This window comes from Branchiostoma floridae, chromosome 10 (genome assembly GCF_000003815.2).
Source record: "Branchiostoma floridae strain S238N-H82 chromosome 10, Bfl_VNyyK, whole genome shotgun sequence".
NCBI classification, from domain to species: Eukaryota; Metazoa; Chordata; class Leptocardii; order Amphioxiformes; family Branchiostomatidae; genus Branchiostoma; species Branchiostoma floridae.
In genome coordinates, this window is record NC_049988.1 from 2,759,245 (window position 1) to 2,781,185 (window position 21,941).

General features: G+C 41.8%; 1 protein-coding gene across 3 annotated transcripts; it reads left to right on the plus strand.

Moving 5' to 3' along the window:
* Positions 1-354: 354 nt before the first annotated feature.
* LOC118424446 (all-trans-retinol 13,14-reductase-like) lies at positions 355-20,307 on the plus strand. Of its 3 annotated transcripts, XM_035833015.1 has the most exons (14): positions 355-779; positions 2,961-3,143; positions 4,631-4,764; positions 5,270-5,377; positions 7,598-7,796; positions 8,385-8,582; positions 8,972-9,091; positions 11,400-11,519; positions 13,056-13,085; positions 15,001-15,132; positions 15,615-15,781; positions 18,318-18,477; positions 19,672-19,827; positions 20,201-20,307. In XM_035833015.1, the coding sequence occupies exons 1-13, from the start codon at positions 572-574 to the stop codon at positions 19,818-19,820; spliced, it is 1,908 nt and encodes a 635-aa protein (XP_035688908.1). In that variant the 5' UTR covers positions 355-571; the 3' UTR covers positions 19,821-19,827; positions 20,201-20,307. The 3 variants fall into 3 exon arrangements, with proteins under 3 accessions (XP_035688908.1, XP_035688907.1, XP_035688909.1); XM_035833014.1 differs by having other exon boundaries at positions 356-779; positions 19,672-20,307; XM_035833016.1 differs by lacking the exon at positions 13,056-13,085 and having other exon boundaries at positions 356-779; positions 19,672-20,307.
* Positions 20,308-21,941: the final 1,634 nt, after the last annotated feature.

Sequence of the window (21,941 nt, forward strand, 5' to 3'; positions counted from 1 at the left end):
GCTTATTATCATAATTTATGTATATCATTCAGTCCGTCGATTGAAATGGCAAGCTTTGTCTATTCAATGACGTCACTTGGTAATGTTTCGTGGCGTAGTTAGGGTATAGATACTGGCTTTTCTTTTTTCGGTTATTTGTTTACCATATATTCATATATTACGATACTGTCGTATACATTTGCAATACGTTTGCAATAAAATTGAAAATTTAATGTTTTGGCTTTTCGTTAGTCTCGCAAAAAGTTATTAGGCGCTCGGGTATGATGAAGTGGCTGGTAAGGGATAGGGCGACGACCGTACGTTCGGAACTTGGTCGGTTTTAATACGAGATGGAAAATTGCGTAGACATGCTAGTGGGATGGTGGTGTAAGTCTACAATTCAGATATTTGATCATCATGCATTGCCAAATTGATAATTGTAATCATTTTCGGGCTGCTCCCGTATCTGCTTGGAGACAAAGGTTTTCTAAAAATAATCCCGGCGGGGGGTATCAACCCCTCCACCCCCCGTAAGAATGACAGTGACTGGTGCCGCTCTTGAATAAATCTATGCAGTGACATCTATCCCAACATGGCGGTCATCGGCAAGATCTTCGCGGCTCTCGCTGCGGCTGATGTCGGCGCCTCGGCGTGGTTTGCGGCGGGCTTCCTCGGCGTTCTCACCGCCTACCTCTTCTGGAAGCTCCGGAGCGGCAAGAGCCCGTTTGCCGAGGACTGCGCCCGCTCGCCCGCCCCGCTAGTCACCGACCAAGCCGCCCGCGACAAAGTGCTGAAACAAGGTACGGAAAAATACTCTCAATTTCTCTCGTATAAGACACCGATATTAGAATTTCATATTACAGGCATAGTTATTATTTTGATGATAAACATTTCAATGTTTTTCCTTCATATTTTCAAAATACGAGGCTGTTATCATTTTGCGAATAATAAACAATAAGGCCGGGTGACAGATGTTGTTCTATGCTCATTTTGCATCAGAATGGGGGCGGTACGTTGTAGATTACGGGTTGCCTTTGGGGACGGTGCATTGTACTATATGGGTGGCCTGTCTGTTTCTCACCCATTGTTGGAGTTAGCTGTCTAGAATCTGATATTTTTGCTCCATTTTAGGATAAGACAAATGAAGTGCTCAGGATGACTTTCAAATTTGTGTGCAAAAGATGCCCTCAGTCTATTAGTCACCTCATACTGTCAGTCGTTGTAATATATACAGTCGTTTTACTTTCACAGTCACCACCACAAAAATCGTGGTACGTACCATGAATATCTGTTTCCATTGTTATGATTGTATAACAGTGTTACAGAATTGTTCCATTTACCTTTCCCCTTATGCACCGAAATTGAGTTTCCACAAAAGTCCTGGAGGGTTCTAGCTAGTGCATTTTAGCGTAGTGGGCCACTACGCTAAAATAAGGGCCACTACGCTAATTTTTAACTAGTGCAGTGGTGCTTTGCTGTCATTTGCTTGTTCAACAATGAGAAATAAATGTCTGAACAATGAAAAATGATGATATGCCACTCAAAACTGACTCCAAAATCCTAACTTTTAACTCTACATCTTCAAATCTCACTGTGGAAGGACCTTCCACACCAATCTCCTGATTAGTTGCTTTGCTACCATGCCATTTCCACTACGCTAAAATAAAATCCTGGCTAGAACCCCCTAAGTGAATGGGTTTTACAGTAGGTGACTGGCTTGTTATTGTTCACCTAGACCTTGGGGTGGTAGCACATAGCCATTGGTTTACTTGCTGTTTCTACATAGCAGGGTACTGTAAATGCAGAAATGTTCGCAGCTCAGGCTTAACCGGTTAGGCTACAGGTTTGCTGCTGTATAAATTTTCCCATCAGATCCTGTCTGGTCCAGTTAGATTTCATTATCGAGAATCATACACAACAGAAGATTATTGTCTCACAGTTAGCAGGAGCTGTGTACATACAGCTAAAGCATGCGGCTCAAGTGGTCATATTTTACAGTGTCAACAAGAAATCAGTGTGTCCCCAAGAGCCTTAAGCATTTGCACAAATCTTGTTAAAAATGCAGGAAATACTGTGCGAAAATGTGCACATTTTATGAAAAAACACAAATCACTATGCGAAAATGTTCAAAGATTTTCATTTTTCTCATTAAAGTGTGTGTACTACGAAACCAAAGTACAACATTTTCTGATTATTTTCCACAACCATGGTAATAATTTTGTTCAATTAACACACATGTTTGCATTCATGCCAAATATACGCCCTTTTCCTGTTATGAGACATTGTGCCATCAAAATTCTTTCTTCAGACCCCAGGATTTTGTTGTAAGGTAGTCCAGAATTAATCATGCAAGTGACGTCATGTTAAACATGGCAACTAGTTCTTAATCAAGCACCACGGTTAGTGTAAAACATACTTTTGAGAAGCAAAATTTGAGAAGTTCTTATCTTTAGCTGCTTAATCATTATGACTTTCTGTAATTGCAAGTTTTGCAACAGAACAATATTTCCTTTCGCAGCTCTTCACGAGTTCCAAATGCTTAATTGAATTTACCCCTGCAACAAAATGCTCGAGTCTGAAGAATGGTTTTTGATGGCGCAATGTGCAGTAACAGGAAAAGGGCGTATAGTTGGTGCAAATGCGAATGTGTATGTTAATTGAATGATACTATCTTGGTTGTGGAATATAAACAAAATTACTTGTGCTAATTGGTTAAGTACGCCATTTAACTTCTTCACCATGAACTTAAAACGGCCATGAATTTTTCCCTTTTGAATATAAAACCCTGTATCTTAGTTTCAACAACAAAGTTAAAACCACAGCAAATACTGCATTTTCTCCTGACTGCGAAATCAAATCACTCAAAACATTTCCCCTTTTACAGTAGTCTTCAAGCAGATGTTCGGTGTGACTGTAAAGTTGTTGTTGTTATTGTGGACCACTATAAGTAACACTTTCCATTTCATCTTACTAAATCACAGGATTCGCCATCAAGAAAGTCCCAGAGAGTCTAGATGCCATTGTGATCGGTAGCGGGATCGGAGGATTGGGGACGGCCGCCATCTTGGCGAAAGCGGGGAAGAAGGTCCTTGTTCTGGAGCAGCACGACCAGGCTGGGGGGTGTTGTCACACGTTTGTGGACAAGGGCTTCGAGTTTGATGTCGGTAAGTTTAGAATAACACCATAAAAGTGAGTTAACATCTTTCTCACACTGTTTGGCATATAGGACAGCTCCCATCTACGTTTGTATGGCCCTTGGACCACACAGTTGTGCAAGCACTACAGCAGTATAGCCTCTAAAGAAAAGGCTAAGGGACTACATTTACCTACCTTTACCCAAGGCCACACCAACTTTATTTGTTGTTTTTCGGATTTCCCGACCCTATTTTTTCCGATTTGGAAAAAAAACTTTCAAATTGATGGCCACAAAATTTCACTGCCTTTCTTTTCTCAAATTAATTATGGGCCTCAAATTCCAAATAGCTGTATGTGCCTATTTTGAACGGAACGTTTATCATTTTTCTTCAAACTTTGGCTACCAGGGACCCCCCAAATGTTGAAAGTTTAGGTTTCTGCTGTCCAATCTCTCCTACCCCCGACTTTTTGAGAAGTGTTTTTTTTTTTCGACTGACCGACCGACCCAATGTTTTCTGAAGAAATCCAAGAAACAACAAATAAAATTGGTGTGGCCTAAATATCACTGCCATTGGTCTGTTGCCACCAGTTTTATGACATAGGATGAGGTAGATTGCACCTAGCCTAATTTAATTGCACGTGTATATATATATATATATATATATATATATATATATATATATATATATATATATATATATATATATATATATATATAGCAGCCCAACCAACACTACAAGTGTTACGGCCCTGGACAGTGGAGTTTGCGTTACACAGACAAAGTTGCATTGGTAGCCCTACTTCTCATCATTTTATATGACACAATTTTCCAAGGCCTATCATCACAGGGTACAACCTACGTTACAGGATGGCCTGAGACACATTGGATACACAGGTAGAAATATCAGCTGCAACACGCAGGCACAATTGGTGGTGAGGCAAACCTGTCACCCCTCGCACGGAGAAAAGTTTGAGACCTGAGTACCAGCCACGACATGTAGACAAATTCGAAGCCGTGCAAAGCTATCAGCCGCATGCACAGTAATTTCAGCCTTAAGGTTGCCACACCAGGTGATGGCCAAACGTTTCTGCGCACGAGAGCTGACAGGTCGCCTCACCACCGAATGCCTGATATTTCTCCCCGTGTATCGAATATGTCCCGCCATCCCGCGATGTAGGTTGTACCCTGTGATTATGTAATTTTAGGACAACATAGCAAAGTTGATTTTCCTACCATTTGTATAGAAACCCTTATGATCTAGCTAGCCTGGTGTGTGCATAAATGGCTTGTCCGCCCCAGAAAAAGTTACAATGTAGTGTACAGTTTGTTGTTGTTTACACTCAGGGTCTGTTTTGAGATGTTTTGTACGGTTTTATTTTGCACAATTCACAAGCACTCAGAAGACCAAATATGCTGAAAAGTGGTTGTACAACTCATTAAAAGGCAGGAAGGTTTTGTTCTCAATAACATTTTCAATTTTGTGGCTAAAATCTCACCTAAAGTCCATTTTTTCAGGGATCCACTATGTGGGCGAGATTTGTAACCGACTTCCCAACCAAGTCATCACGGAACAGATCACGGAGGGGCAGCTGCAGTGGGAGGAAATGGACGAAGAGTATGACACCATCGCGCTGGGATCCTTCGACAAGGTACAGTATCATCAGACATTTCCCATTTACCAGCTTCTGTTATATAACGATGTATTATGTTTTTGCCCAGTGGTGCTTGCTTGAGTGCAACACTAAGTTGTGTACCGTATTTCCTTTTTGTTGTAATAAAAAAAAGTATGAAAAGCACGGACATGAAGGGCGACATGACATTGGGCCATAAATGCCATTATGGTAAATATAGAATACAACACGGTGCATTCCGTATCACCCGAGGTACCAGCCTGACCCGCGGGAGGGCTGAGACCGAGGGTGTTGCGGAATACACTATGTTGTATTTTGTTTATGTCATACCAAGGACGTTATATCAGGTGATATAACGTCCTTGGTCATACCCACCTGAGAAAACACAAGTTTTTGACCAGTGGAAGACTAGCTCTTCAGTGAGCTAAAATGTCTCAATATCACTTTCATGTTACGTAATGTACATGTACATACATGACAGTGTGACTGTAACTCACAATATTTGTTTTGATTGGTTGCCCAGCCCCGATGGATTCCCATGAAGAAAGGTTACGAGAATTTTAAGAACAACCTTCTTCAGCACTTTCCGGAGGAAGGCAAGGCCATCAATGAGTTTGTCAGCCGACTACAGGTGAGTGAGACGGTCTGTGTGTGTCTGTATCGGTATAACCACTTTTTCATCATCATCATCATCTTTTGGTGTAACACACTAACTTCTGTATCTGTATAGCTGGTATAACTGCCTTTTGATGTAACAAACCAGCTTCTGTATCTGTTTATGATAGCTGGTATAACCGCCTTTTGGTGTAACAAACCAGTCTCTGTATCGGTATCTGTATAGCTGGTATAACCGCATTTTGGTGTAACAAACCAGTCTCTGTATCGGTATCTGTATAGCTGGTATAACCGCATTTTGATGTAACAAACCAGTCTCTGTATCGGTATCTGTATAGCTGGCATAACCGCATTTTGGTGTAACAAACCAGTCTCTGTATCGGTATCTGTATAGCTGGTATAACCGCATTTTGGTGTAACAAACCAGTCTCTGTATCGGTATCTGTATAGCTGGTATAACCGCATTTTGGTGTAATATATTACCAGCTTCTGTATAGCCGGTATAACCGCCCTTCAATGTAACACACCAGCTTCTGTATCGGTAAGCCTGTATAACTGCCTTTTGGCGTAACACACCAGCCTCTGTATCTGTATAGTTGGTACAACTCTATACCCTTCGGTGTAACACACCAGCTTCTACATCTGTATCTACATGGCCAGTATAACCACCCATTGACTTTGCACGCACATGGTGCAGCTCAGCTGGTTACGTTACACTGAACGACCTGGTCATAACTTTGGTACATATAGAATACAACACGGTGTATTCCGTATCACCCTAGGTATCAGCCCGACCGCGAGTCAGGTCGCCCAACGGCCAAAGGGCTGGGACCGAGGGTGATGTGGAATACGCCGTGTTGTATTTTATTTATGTCATACCCACCTAAGAAAACCCCTGTTTTGATGCGAAATGTGCCAAAAGTTGAACAAATTTGGTTCCCTCGAACAAAAAGTGTTGCAACAGTAATGTTCCAACGTCTGAATCAGGTATTCGAACATTCGTTGGCACCGAACTGGGCCCGCTCGAAACTGTTCGATTTATTCGAATGGAGCCTGTGTGATACGCCTTTCGAACCGGTCTGATGCGGAAGTTATGGCCCGGTCCGGAACACCCGTATTGAACGTTTTCGCGTCACGGGTGTGACATAAAGTACTGAAGCAAAGGGCACCACCTCCCGTACGTGCAATTTGTCCGTAGGTTTTTTTGGCTGGCCATTTCCGCCACGTATCTCTGAAAACGTTCAGGCTGTACAGGGCAGGCGTGTCACGGGGGCGAATCCGCAGCCCGATGGCACACAAAGTTTTACCAGCATGCACGTAAAGTTCTACGGCGTGTCTGCGTGCTCCAAAATCCGTCGGATTCCCTACGAGTTTGTACGAAGGCAGTACTTACCACTTACAGATCCCAAAAGATTGCTCACGTTTTGACATGCAGACAGCACGTATTTGCACGTACAGTGGGTTGTGCCCTTAGCTTGAACAACCTTGGCACAGTAGCTTTTCAGAAAAGCATGCTAGTGATGTTTTCAACCAAGCATGCCAGGTCACTCGTACTCTTTTCGATAAGTTTGCTTGGTTCTATTCCGTTCAGAGGTGAGGCTTACACCTTTCACCATCTGAAAGGATAAATATAAGTTATAACATGTACCCGAGTACTGGACCCCTGTTGCGAAAGAAATGGTGTGTACATCATCATCATCATCGGTCGACGTGATCACACATGTTCGCACATGTTTACACACGACAGGGTTGTACCGCCCCTTATGGGGTGACATACCCTTTCGCTGGCTAATTACAAGACAGGGATGCGCCAGGTCTCCCGTCCGGGTGAATGATGTAAATCACCATGTGGCTGATTCGAGACAGGTTCGCCAGACCTCCATCCGGGTGATTTGAAGTTTGAATCACCAACTCCAGACGGAAGGATTTGTCCGCACACCGCACAGTCGCACGTGTGGGGGTTCTTTAACGTGCATGGGGTGTGGCTCTCCCCATACACGGGACCTCCATTTAACGTCTTATCCGAGGGACGGCCCTAGCCGAAGCTAGGTATTCATTCTCACCTGAGAAAAGTGAGCAGTGTTAAGTGTCTTCCCCAAGGGCACAAGATCGGTATAACGGCAGCCGGATTCGAACCTGAGACCTCTCGGTCCCGAGGCAAACATGCTGCCACTGCGCTACCAGTCCCATGTTGTGTACACCGTTAACAATTTGTTTTTCTTCACATTTTGCCCAGTCTATCCAGAGAGGAGGTGTTATGTATGTTGTACTGAAGATCCTGCCTCTGTGGCTGGCCACCTTCCTGGTCAAGTCTGGGCTCATCCACTGGGTCACCTGCTTCTTCAAACACCTCCGGCCACTCCGGACAGTCACTCAGGAGCTGACCGACAACAAGGACCTGCAGTGCGTCATGTCCTACAGTTTTGGAGACTATGGTATGTTTGTTTGTTTGTTTATTTGTTTGTGTCGGAAAGAATTTGTAAATACTGTACATCTAAAGCAGAGGAATACGAAACACATTTTATTTCCAAGTGTTCATTAATTCAACCAAACAGAAAGAATCACTTTGTTTATGTTTATTGTTTATTCTTAGGCACTGTGGCCCATAAAGACAAACAATGTACATTTAGAGAAGCCACAAAGACATTTCCCAACTTCCCTACATTCACAGACGAACATAATCCACAAACTTGCACAACTTCCACAAACTTGCATATGCATATTTCAAGCCCTGCCCAACCACAATGAAGACTACTTTGCCAATGTACAGAGATTACAAGGTCCCCTAAACTCTGACAAAGTCATTCAGGTATTTTCTGAATTGAACAAAAGGTGGCAGTACAAAAGTACTGTCCTCATTCCATGGTGTAAAAATGGGTTCCAGAATTGGTTGGGGAGGTAAAAGGCGGTGGAAGCGGCCTTCCAATACCTTGCCCTAGACACAGTGGATAACAACCCACTATACCTATGGACTCAAAAAGGCTATATGACTATCTATAAAAACCTCTACCTTTGTTTCTAAGGTGTTCTACCGGAAAAAGCACCTTTTGCGATGCAAGCTATGGTGATGGCCCACTTCATGGAGGGGGGGTACTATCCGAGGGGCGGCGCCAGCGAGATAGCCTTCCACATTATCCCTGTCATTCAGAAGGCAGGAGGGGCGGTGCTGGTCCGAGCTCCTGTCAATCAAATTTTGATTGGCAGCAATGGAGAGGCTTGTGGTAAGTGGTAACAGATGCTTCAACTGATCTTTTGTTTACTGAGAAAAATAAGCTTTTAAAAATTCTTTTACTCAAGGGAGTTTTGACCGAATGGTCTTTTTCAGATATTTGACCCAAGTGCTGTAGACACGTGATTCTTTTTGTCCAACGTGACGTCACCAATGTGTCAAAGTTTATTTTTCACATTATGTAATTTACCGACTCAGATTACTTTTCATGGTACATGTAATAGATATTTAGTGGTGTCTAATGAAATGTGTGTATGAGTAACTGTACATTCATTTTAGTGTGACAATAATATCACGATTGGAGGGGAGATTGGAATTATAGTTGGAGACAAACTCCAAATGAATATTATATTAGTAATGGATTGCCTCTTGTTTCGGAAGGCGTCCGGGTCCACAAGAGCAGTGGAGATGTGGACATCCACGCCCCAGTGGTCATCTCAGGAGTGGGCTTCACCAACACTTACAAGTACCTCCTGCCTACCCAGATAGTGGAGAAACATGGTGAGTTCATGGATCCAATACGTACAATGTTGATGGCATCCATCTGTCTCGGAAGACAATGGTAGGCAGACAAATTAGGTTAGAGGACCTGCCAAGCCTTCGCGTGACTTTTTTTTTTAAGGTGGAGGAGGGGTGTGCACTCCCTTCTCCAACCTCTCGTCTACTAGCGCACAGGGACAAGAACTGCATGCCACGTGTAAGATGGCCCCAGCAGTTGCAGGTTTGTTGTTTGGAGTTTCCGTCTCCTAGGAAGACTTCAGACCAAGGATGCAAGGGGTTCCTCCTACCCCTGACTCGTGTATAGCGGATGCGTCATGCCTGAACATGCCACTAAGGCCTGCTACTGCTACAAAGGCCTGTCACTGCTACTAGCCGCAGCTAGGGACTCATTTACACCTGAGTGTTTGTTTGTTTGTTTGTTTGAACCTTTATTTATTCATGAAAGCTCAAATCGGCCTGCAGGCCGCTTTTCATTGAGGTCATGAGGTTATGAGTGTAGTTAGGAAAGTCCTGTAAAGTGCCAACAAGATCGGTGACACGGCAGGATTCGAACTCGGGACCTCTTGGGCCTTAGCCCAACGCACTGCCCATAGCGGCACTCAATCCCACGCACAATATGCACAATAGACCCGTTTGAACCACACAAACTACCTACATCATAGGGGGGATTTTACTCCCGAATCATAACGTCATCACGCTTGTCCGTAAACACGTTCGAAAAAGACTGGCACTTTTGTTGGCACCCACCGCAACCATGACCTCCACGACCCCTAGAGTGACGTAGGGGTAATAAAAAGTACTGCGGCCTAAATCTGGAATCGTCTGTAAACACTGTAACGTGAAAGACAGCGGGGCATGAACTTTGCTCTATGGTAGTATAATGAGTCGACTTTCAGATCATGATGTTTGCCTATAAGCTGTTACAGTATTAATGCACGTGACCTTTACAGCTGACTGCCTCCGCATGACCCCATTTGAAAAACCATAACTTTTGTTAGGTTTTCTGTTATTTTGTAGGTTAAAACCTTGACTTCAACATATCAGTTTGCCATGCTTCAGAAATGCACCCTACTATAATTTTATCCGTGTCCATGTCAGTCACCTTGTAATCCTTAACAGTTACTATAGAAATCCCCATAGGCCGAAAACTTTTTTCTGCTACCACAAAGGGTAACGGTGGCCGCCCTAAGATGGTTCCCGTCGTAAGACGGTACGGATTTTTTGCTGATCTTATTATCAATAAGTACACCGTGTTTGTTGTCACTGACAATGCTGATTACAAAGGTAAATAAATCAGGTCCATGCACACAGCTTTAATTTGCATTCCAAGTATACTTTAACATATTTACTTCATGTTTTTTTTTAAACAGAATTCTAACAGTAATGTTGACAGTGCTGAATCACTGCGGTCACCGGCCTCTGCATATTGGCGGCTCATGTCCCTAACTATACGAACTCTTCCAAGCAGTCACACAACTGCCATGATACACATAAATAAAGCTCCATAAAACACTATGAATATGGGTCTTCAAATGTTTGTTGAGTTGAAAAGCAACCAAAAGGAAGCGACATAAACATTGCCACCATTGTACTCCCAAGGAAGTGTGGCCGTGAAGGTGGCAGACTAGAGAACGCTCCAAAGATTTATTTGACTGTAACAAATGATTCGTGCTGTCTATGAAAATAAGACTTGATAGAGAGAGGTAGATGATATTTTCATAGAATCAGACAAAGTTTTGTTGATGTTGGCGGTGTCGTTTTTTCGTAATGGTTTTTTTTAGTCGGGCATTCGCAATCAGTGCATTCAGCCCATTGCCCGTAAAAACATCAGCTGGATTGTTCTAGGTACAGCCTTCCTCCTGTGATACAAGAAGTACATACAGTCACAATTTTACTGTCAAAAGAAAGCTAAAATATCATACTGTTAATTTTTTTTCTGTGTACTTAAATTTACCACTTACTTCTGAAGAGAGCAAAATGTAAAAAAGCGTACCAAGTCGCAAGTTAGGCACACTGTCCAGCGTAGCACAAAATTGGAAGGTTACATACACGAAATTGTCTCACAGTGTTTGCCGCTTGTAACATGCAGCGCGAAAGGTTCATGAACCACATGAATGCATTTCTTATTCAAGTATGTTGTTAAGATCTATGTGTAAAAAATTCAGTCATCAAAATTTGACCACTCTCAGGCAACTAGCGATGGAGCGCCATGAGTTTGAGCGCAACAAAAAGCGTACCGTGTTGGGGCACCTCCCGTTACCAAAATACTTCAACATTAATGAAAAGTTGCCATTCTTTTTTTCTACAGGATTGAATGACATATTCCAGTATGTGAAGCCTGGAGTTGGAGCCTTGAGTGTTTTCATTGGTCTGAAGGGAACCAAAGAGGAGCTTGGTCTCAAAGCACAGAACACCTGGGCCTTTATGGGTAAGACAAGCTCTACTATTGGTCAATTTTTGACTCAGACAATACCATTTTTAGAGGGGGGAAGAAGGAACTTGCAAACATCTATTTTTATTAGCTGATGCCTGAAATATTTCTGTGGATGACGTTTTCTGTGGATGGCGTTTTCAAATAAACTAAAATCTGCTTTAAAAAAATAAAAAAACCTACAAATTTGTAATGAATGATTGTGTGGATGCCATTCACAGAAATAACTTGGTTTGGCATTTAATAAATGTGCAAGTAAAAAGAAGCATATCTTCTTTTCATCCCTCCAATCTTTTCAACTTTAGCGGCATGTTTTACATCATTTAGCAGACAAGACAAAACATTTACAGTATTTCAATAGAACAAAATTAAATGATTTCATTATGTGTACCTTATTTATATTTATTTATTTATACCTTATTATATTTGTATACTTCTTTTAATTTTGTTGAAAAAACATTAATATCTGCCTTTTTTTAACAACAGTTTTGTTATATTAAGTAGCTATCTTTTGAAAACTGATGAACAATTTTTTTTTGTCTTGCTTACAAAGTAAAAGCTCCTGAGTATTCTGAAACGGAATTTAACATTAAACTGTATCTCTAACTCCAAATACTGGAATTAGCCAAATTTTCGACGGACCAACTTTAGTGTTTGTCAAGGAATGAGCTATCTGCTGTATCTGTGACATCACATTATGAAGATCTGATATAACATGTGACTCTGTGAGCAGTGGATCATAGGTTGCAGAAAGTCCATGGCGCCACCCGTCTCGATTGGTCCACTGCTCACAAAGTCATCATGTGTTATCAGCATAGCATGACGTCACAGAAGCAGTAGATTACTCATTCCTTAAAAAACACTGGAGTTGGATGGTTAAAAATTTAAGTAAGTTTAGCTTTTTGGTGTTGAAAGGTTACAGTTTGAATTTTAGTATTACGTTTAGCATTCCATTCTTTTAGTATGGTAAGTTGCTGTCATTGAGAACTGGTTGAACATTCTAGGTTTAGTTAATATGTAACAGTTTAGGTGGTGAGATGTTACACTCATGCCATGGTGTAAGTATCTCAGGAAGCATCAAAGCATAATGATATTTGCATATTCGTGACACCTGGTTTGAAAATTTTGCACATAAAGTGAACCCACAACGTTTCTTTGTTTTGCATATCATTGATGACAACAGAAATCATATTACATAGCACTTCTGTGCAGCAAACTACTAGGATCTAACACATTTTTGCAAAATAAGGACTCTTTTGGCTCTAATGCTTGCATAAATTTGCATAACATATCTATATTTATAATAACTTTATATTAACTGAATATTCAAATTTTGAGGTGTACAGTGAATTATATTGGTGAGAGTGCCGTAACTTTGCGACTTTGGTGTTTTCGCTTTTGCTTTTGACTTTTGCCCTGTTATGTTTGCTTTGTTTAATTGTTTGTTTTCTTGCAAAAGACTTTTTCTCTACTACACAGAGAAATCTCTTTTCTGTGCCTAATATTGGAAATGCACTTTGAATTCACTATTAGTTGACTCACCTTCAAGCAAAAAGGAACCCGGTGAGTTTGTGACATATTGTTAACACGTTTTCAAAATAAGTACTACCTCTTCTTCTAAATCACTTTTCTAGCAGCCCTTCCAATGGATAGACCCCTGGAACTTTGATGGACAACACCTCTAAGCCAGAAGGATTGGAAAAATCCTAGTGAGAAATAATCCTGACATCCTATTGGACTGATTTTCAAAGTGAGAAAGCATCCTGAACTCCTATTGGTCCAATTTTTATAGTGTTAAAAGAATCCTGTCAGTGAGCTCCTATTGGACTGATTTTCAGTGTGAGAAAGAATCCCGAGCTCCTATTAGATCAATTCTCAAAGTGAAAAGAATCCTAAGCTCCTATTGTACTGATTTTCAAAGTGGGAAAGAATCCTGTCAGTGAGCTTCTATTGGACCAATGTTCAAAGTGACAAAGAATCCTGACCTCCTATTGGACAGATTTTCAAAGTGAGAAAAAATCCTGGCCTCCTATTGGACTGATTTTTAAAGTGAAAAAAGAATCCTGAGCTCCTATTGACTGACTTTGAAAGTTAGAAAGAATGCTGACCTACTATTGGATGAATTTTCCATGTGAGTAGGAATCCTGAGCTCCTATTGGATAATTCTACAGTGACAAAGAATCCTAAGCTCCTATTGGTAATTCTCCTTTTTTGAACCAGTCTCCTGACCTAGAGGTGAAGAGCCACAAGTTCCTTGGGGAGGGGCTCCATAGAGAGTTTGTGTCACACAGACTTCTCTTCTTCTACAATCTGCACTCTACTTCTTACTAACCATTGGCTCAATTTATCCCCAGAATATTGATCTTTAGGATAAATTATGGATACTGATATCTAGCACTCACCTCATACTTATCATTTTGAAATCAAAAAGGACATTTTATATTGTCTCTGAACAGGTAAAAGATTGTCAGCACTGAAGTAATCCTAACAGATGAAATTGCATCAGTAACTTTTATGAACCTTCTAACCCTTACACGTGTTTGTAATTATTAAAGGCAACCTACGCAATATTAGCCCGAGTCAAGGTTTTAGAACTTCAATTATGAAAGTCAATTTTGGGGGCACTTTTCTATGTAATAAGACGAAGCAACTCTATTCCATTCCATCCATGCCAACATTCAAGTGGCAATTGTTTGATGCTGCATTAGAACGCGGATGCCTTGAAGTCTAATTTTTGTGGGTTACATCCAGGGCTCTAGCCAGCTCGAAATTTTTTTCCATCAACCAATTCCCATTGTCGCGAAAACCGCGAAAACACTGTAGAGAGACTGAACTGAGATCTTGAAAAACTGTTTTTTTAATGAGATCATCGTATGCGAAAGGGCACCGACACACATTATCAAACAATCATAACAATAGCAAAATAACAGTGTGTGGCTTTTACGCTGTGGACGGCGTCCCCAAGCCGCCTGTAGCTTCCACCAAGGATTTTTGTCGGTCAAGGTTGACGGATTGGTTTTAAGATTTTTCCGTCAGACGCAGCAAATTTCTGTCAATTGACGGAAAAACGGACGCTGGCTAGAGCCCTGGTTACATCATTTAGGGAATCTTAGCGCAGCTTGTTTCTGAGACGTTTTTCGACTATTAAAGACTATGTAATAGTATCAATTATTTGATTATACTGCTGCTGGGATCCCTGACACGGGTGGGCAGCAGTCGGCTAGTCTTCACACCGCTCTTCCAAGCGGCTCTGTCCAGTGGGCTTATCCTAGTTAGACCCCAAAATTTGATATCTCTACACATTCCATCCAGGATTTCCTTGGTCTACCAAGACCTCTGTTGCCTGACAATTTCAATATGGTGCTTAGTTGAAAATAAGCGTAGTCCTAATTTAGCGTGCTGATCGCAAATAATAACCCATACGTATATACATGTACCTAGAAATGCACAAGCTCTCTGTTTTCCATCTTATTTTTAGGTAACGACCTTGACGGATACCTGAACAAGTTCATGGCCAAGGACAGGGCGTCGGCTGGTGAGGATGTGGTACCACTCATGTTCCTGTCCTTCCCGTCTGCCAAGGATTCCACCTGGAAGAACCGATACCCCGGTAAGACTATCAGGGCTGTCTCTTTCTTTTACCCGTTGCTACCGATAGATTACTGTACATGCATTTAAGTTGGTGGGGATTTAATTTCGCAGTCCCTTTTCACGATGGTTTTAGACTCGCAGTAGCACCATGCACTGTAACCTCTTACTGCCATTGAAAAGCAGTGGTTTTAAGTTCACGGTGAAGCGGCCACCGCAAAAACCATGAACATTAAACCACCGCAACAGTTTCTGCATTAAATCACCCCACATTTGCAGTTATGATTATGGGTAATTTTTTTACTTTTAGGCAACGTTGATTTGATTGTATGGGTGACATCCTCTGGGAACACAAACACTGATGCGAGTGTGTGAATAAAAAAAAGTGGTCAGGGAGGTTGAACTAATGACAAAATATTGTATAATATAAATACAGTGAGTGATATATTTGCCTTTTTGGCATTATGGGAGTTGTGACAGTTTTTTTTTGGCGACACCTCGTAGGCAAGTCCACCTGTGTGATCATCACCTTCACCCCTTACGAGTGGTGGGAAGAGTGGCAGGACAAACGGGTCATGAAGCGCGGCGAGGAGTACGATGGACTGAAGGATGCCATCGCGCAGCAGATGTGGAAACAAACCTGTCAGCTCTACCCTCAACTCAAGGATAGGGTGAGATGTTCATGATAATCATATTGTTTTTATGCTCAATTGCTTGAGTTTGCCTATTGAGTTTGCATTTGTTACTTGTTATTGGCTGGGCCGACTACTCTCTCTTCACAGCAAGCTAAGGGCAGGGTTGGACAAGTTCACTAGTCCGATTGTCCAAGGCAAGTGATAGTGCTGATCGGGCAAGCTCATGTCCTACCCCACTTAACCGATTGGACAAGTAAGATTTTTCGATGAGTAAGGTTTTGACACACTTACAACTTTTCACAGTCATGGCATCAAGCATTGGTCAACACAGAAAAATGGAGCCATAACAAAAGGATTCCATTGCTGGAAGTGAAAATACATAGAAAAAACTCAATCAAATTATGGGCAAGTGCAAAGTTGACTCGGGCAAGTAGATTTTGCCCAATGGGACAAGTGAATTTTAGAAAACTTGTCCAACCCTGTATGTACGTAGGGGCTGAATTGTTAGCGGGGCTGACCTTACAATAGGCGGGGCTGGAGCGGCTGCCATTTGATGCTAACTCAATGCAACGGCAATCTTTACCCAACTTCTAAAACCTGCAAAATAAGGTTGAAAAAAAATCACTATTAGACAACCAATCATTTAATCAATCTCCTATCCGTTGTTTTTCTATTTTTCTACTTTTTCCTTGCTTTTTTATAGTATTTCGTATGATGTTATACAGTGGAAGCCGCTTAATTGCACACCCAATTTGCCAGCAAATTCCGTGCAATTATCCGGCGTGTGCGATAATGCGAAGTTCCCCAGTTGGACCGCACCGCCACGGGATTTGGGGATTCCGTGCAATTGACCGAAGCGTGCGTTAATCCGATGTGCAATTAACTGGCTTCCACTGTATTTCAATTTCTGTACTGATATTTGCTTTAAGTCATCAATTATTGAACTATCTTGAATTATTTTGTTCCTAAGTTATCATTTTGTTAATCGGTATCTCGCACTGGGTTATATTATTGTTTAATGTATAATTTTCATATCTATTCAATCTTGATTACTTTATGAGTTGTTAAATTTGTTTTATGATTTGTAAATTTTGACGGGTGAAAAGCGTGTACAAGCCACGTGGCTTTTTTCTCCCTTCTGCATGTTTCCTTGCTTCCTTTAATTTGCTTTATGTTGGCTTTTTAAAAAATGTGCAAAATAAATCATCAACATCATCATTATCATCAATTGCCCCACGTGCGGCTGAAGGATTTTAGGCTCTGAACCACTCACACCAGAAAGGACCCCTACTCTTTTCGATAAGTGCTGTGGGTTATTTAACATGCTCGAGGTGTGGCTCTCCTCAAACACAGGACCTCCACATAACGTCCTATCCGAGGGACGGCCCTAGCCGAAAGGAAAGTCATGAAAAGTGATTTTCCCAAGGGCATAACGTCGGTGACACATCAACAGATTTGAACCCAGGACATACAGGTTTATATGAACACCCTGCCGATTGAACCACACAACGCAACACTAAAGGCCTGCATCTGCATCGATATAGCTGGCATAACTGCTCTTCGGCATAACACAGCATGTCTGCTGGCATATGGCATGGTAGCAGCAAGTTACAGCATACTGAACAACCTGTCACAACTAACCTTTGCACATCTGCCTGTAAATGCTGTTTAAAGCTATCTAGTGAGGATGCGCCTATTGTACTTGATGGTAACAAGTTCTACTCTACAGTAGTTACGAATATTTGAACACAGACTGACAACTTTGGTACTTGGAAGGAATGACCCTTTCTTGGTCTTGTCTGAGCTGGTATTGGATACTCAGTAGTTGGTTTGTCCACCAGTTGATTAGTAATTTTGTATATTTTGTCTTGTCTTGAATTTAAAAAACTGGTTGTAATGAAAGTTCATCTGTGTTGGTAAATGACATTATGAATAATCTGAACTTAACTAACCAACACTCCAAATAAGTTGGGACTTGCCCCAAATTTTCGCGGAATGGACCCGTCTACTATAGAGAATATAGACGGGGGTTGATATAGGTTATCTGGCATTTACGACCCTCTGCTGGAGTCACATGTTTTTGACATAACGTTACGGAAGCTACAGTAGACGGGTCCATTCTGTGAACCATCAGCTGAAAATTTGGGGTAAGTCCACTCAGGGTTATAGCCAGCACCCGTCCTTCTGTCCTTTGACGAAATTTTGCAGCTGGAGACAGAAAAAGATTTTGCCCATTCCGTCCTCTGTGATGGACAAAAATCGATATGAATAGATATTAAAAAAGGTCTCCCTTGTGTGATTTTTCACCAAAACAAATGCCATTGAACTGCTTAGTCTACCAGCAAATTTACACCTCAAAATGCAGGAAATAGCATTTCAGAGGGTCTAGATTTCAAAACTTTCAGGGGGAGCCTCTAGGAATGTTGTGCTGAAGTGCTCGATAGGATTCAAAATCGAGGGGACGGAAAATGATTTCAGGCTGGCTCCAACCCTGAGTCAACTTATTTATAGTGTTGGTTAGTTAATCAGTTCAGTTCCATAATGGCTGTAATGTTGTTGTATTCCTCCGTAGCTGGAGTATATAGAGGTAGGGACCCCCATCACCAACAATTACTACATCGGCTGTGACCGCGGGGAGATCTACGGACTGGACCACGATGTGGAACGCTTCTCCGCTGAACTGGCACTGAAACTGAGGCCAGAGACACCCATTCCTGGGCTCTACATGACAGGTGAGTAGTCCTCCTTCAATCTCTCCCTTCCTCCCTCCCTTCTTCACTCTCTTCCTTTCTTCCTTCCATCCATTCTTTTTTTCATCCTTCCCTCCCTTGTCAGGTCCTTAGCCTGTTCAATCTCTTTCCTGTCAATCTCTTTTCTTTCTTCCTTCCTTCTTTCCTTCCTTCTTTCTTCCTTCCTCCCTTCCTTTTCCTTCTTCCTTGTTTCCCTCATTCCTTCCTTTCTTCCCTCCTTTTCTCCATTTTTCTTTCCTCCCTTCCTTCCTTCCCTTTTCCCTCCTTCCTTTTTCATCCTTCAATTGCTCTCATTCCGTAGCCTGGTATCCAGCCGTAATATAGCTCCCGAGTCTCTTCTCTCCGCAATTGCAAAGAGGTCTCTCTGATTCTTGTCTTTCTTCCCAACCTCCATCCTTCCTTTTTTCCTCTTCTTCCTTCTTTCCTTCCTTCCCTTTGTCCCTCCTTTTTCATCTTTGTTCTCTCATTCCCTGCCTCTCCGATTCCTGTCTTATCCCCCCAACCTCTCTTTCTTCCTTCTTTCCTTCCTTCCTTTTGTCCTTCCTTTTTCATCTTTGCTCTCTCATTCCCTGTCTCTACAATTCCTGTCTTATCTCCCCAACCTCTCCTTCTTCCTTCATTTCTTCCTTCCCCCTCTTTTTTATCCTTCGCTCTCTTTCTCTCTCATCTTGCCTCTCCAATTCTTTTCTTTCCAACCCGCTCAACTTCCTTCCTTCCTGGAAACTTTATACCCCATTAATGTATGACCTTATGCAAATGTGACATTAGACAATCTATCACAGGCTTTTAGCCAGGCATGCGTCAACGCGTCATCTGGATGCACTTTTCTTAGAATAACAAGAAATTTGATGCCCCTGGACGCCCTTACACTACAGAGAAAATTGTCTGACAAGCATGGGATGCTACCAGGTCATCTGTGGTCACAGTCTTCTACTATGACCTCTGGAACAGTATTTTTGCCTCTTATATAGGGATACCTAAGAATGCACTTTTTAAACTTAAAATCATCAAAAACTCTGCACCATGGAAGGTGGATGTCCCCAGACCCTACAATAGTCACTTACCGCGACTCACCAATAAGTTTGGACTCCCTATTATAAAATCCTAGCTAAAAGCCTGATCTATCATGCTCTTGTGCTGTATGATTAGTATGAAATAAGCAAATCATCCCTGCAGGCCAGGACCTGGTTACCGGGGGTTACGCCGGAGCGCTTGCTGGTGGCATGGTGACCGCTGGGTCCGTCCTGAACCGGAACATCTCGCTCTGGCTGGACCTATTCCTACTGGACGTCAGGAACTATCTCACCAAGAAGAAAGAAGTCTGAACACAAAGCAAGTCAACTCTTTAGTAGGCCTTAACTGTCAACAGCATTTGCACCAATCAGTGTCCATCTTACTTACAAGTCAAGCCATATCAGTAGATTTCATTGGTTCTCTGGTTGATTGAATCATGTCAAAGTCAGAACACAACAACTAATCTAAAGCCTGAGGTTATGGATAGTTATGCAAGCAAATGCATAAGCCAAGTTGATTTGATTATATGGATGAAACCCTTTGGAAAACACAAAACTGATGCGAGCATCTTCTTTGACTTTGAAATTGACTTTGGCATATTTTTTGGATTTGCGGTAAATATTTGCTCATTTTGCTGCTGCATTATACAATTTACAGCATGGTCAACAGCTTCTTCTTTCTATCAAAACAGGCGAGAATTGATGCTAGGATAGAGCCAGGAATGGAGAAGCTGTCTGCAGTACTGTTTAATATCACTAGAGGGCGTGAGGATCAAATCAACATGGTCTAAAAATGGATTCAACTTTGATATCAGTCAAATTTGACGTTCACAAAACATGGTGATTGTTAAACCTTGTTCCTTCTGAAGTAACCTCTTTGCATCAAACAGGTTACATGATTTATGTAGAGAGATAGTTAAGGAATAGTTCGAAATATCCATTTGATATTACAGGAAAAAGAGCCATATCATATCCTGATACTTACCCTGGGAAGCCAGACAGGACGGGTAGCTAGCGAGATTTGTTCGCGAGTTTTGTTCGGGGACGCAAGGCAGCCTGCCCGCCGACCTCACATTAGCGCTCCGGGTAGTTTCAGCCCGGTAGAGTATTCGGAGGGGTAAAGGGCAGGTGGACCTAATCGGGCTTAAACTCCCCGGGGAACTAATAGGAGCTCAGCGGGCATGACTGTCTTGGGCTACCGATAAACTGTCCAAGCTGCCCGACCCCGGATGGCTCCCAGGGTACCTGATACTTTGATGTGGAAATTTGTAGTGCTACATAACCATGGAATATATATAAGCCATATGACAGTGTCACTTATTAATTAAGTTGCAAGAAATATTTTTAAGTTGTTTAAAGGGTATTTGTAAAAATTATCTTTGCATTGAATTATTTCATGCGAAAGATATGGAATGTGAAGCAACTTTTTACTGATTTTTTCAGTATGAAATACATGTGATATGCATGTAGTGTTCATTGCTTGTACAGTAGAAGCCATGAAATTGCACAGCCTATTTGCCAGTGTATTTCGTGCACCTATTTGGCTGGTGCAATTATGAATGCGAAGCTATCCAGCTGGACCGCATCTGTTTGGGATTTAATTTTGTAGGGATGTAAGGGATTCCGTGCAGTTAACAGAAATGTACTACGTTAATCTGTTGTGCAATTAATTGCTTACTGCATAAGCAGATACAAGTCCAGTCGGACTAACACAAGTAACACAATCATAATGGTATTTATAGGATTATGATGAAAAACTGAAAGAACTGATCAGCGATCCGAACAAATTAGGATTGGTGTGTTGAAGGGATAGGGTTATACATACTGACCAAGGACGTTCCTGATGTAACGTCCTTGTACTGACCAAATTCGTGGAATGTTGTTCAAACCCATTCTATTATTTACGGACATGCGCGCTGACATAGACAGTCTATGAACGAAATCCCCCCCCCCCCCCCTGAAAAAAAAAACAGTTCAAATTTGTGGTCCAAATTTGTCTGGGCTTGTTTGCAATGGTTATGGTATTGTTTGCAGTGTAACCTATGACCTTACCCACAATGCTCTGTAACTGTGCACCAGTGGGCTTAGTATACTAGTATGTTAATGAGATGAGGTCATTGTTAGTGATGTGTCTTTAATGTGGTCCAATTGTCTTCCCTGTTTCATTGCAAAAGTGGAAAAAGTATGTGTTATAGTAGCCTGATGTGTGAAATGAAAGAAATAGTTGTAAGGAAATTGGCAGCTAGGGTGATACCATACTTGTGCTAGAGACTACAAGTTATGTATATGTGAAAAGGTTGGGCCAGTAGAAAATGATATTTAGAATTATAGTGAGTCAGATCATTCGTATGGATGTCCCTGTAGCTCAATTGGTAGCAGCATTGCTGGTTGCAATTTTTTTGCAATCAGGCCACAGGAAGTAAATTTTATGGA

Coding starts and splice junctions, on each gene's coding strand:
- LOC118424446 (XM_035833015.1), top strand. CDS start 572: ATGGCGGTCATCGGCAAGATCTTCGCGGCTCTCGCTGCGGCTGATGTC. Junction 4,765..5,269: donor CGCTGGGATCCTTCGACAAG/GTACAGTATCAT, acceptor TTGGTTGCCCAG/CCCCGATGGATTCCCATGAA. Junction 7,797..8,384: donor CTACAGTTTTGGAGACTATG/GTATGTTTGTTT, acceptor TTTGTTTCTAAG/GTGTTCTACCGGAAAAAGCA.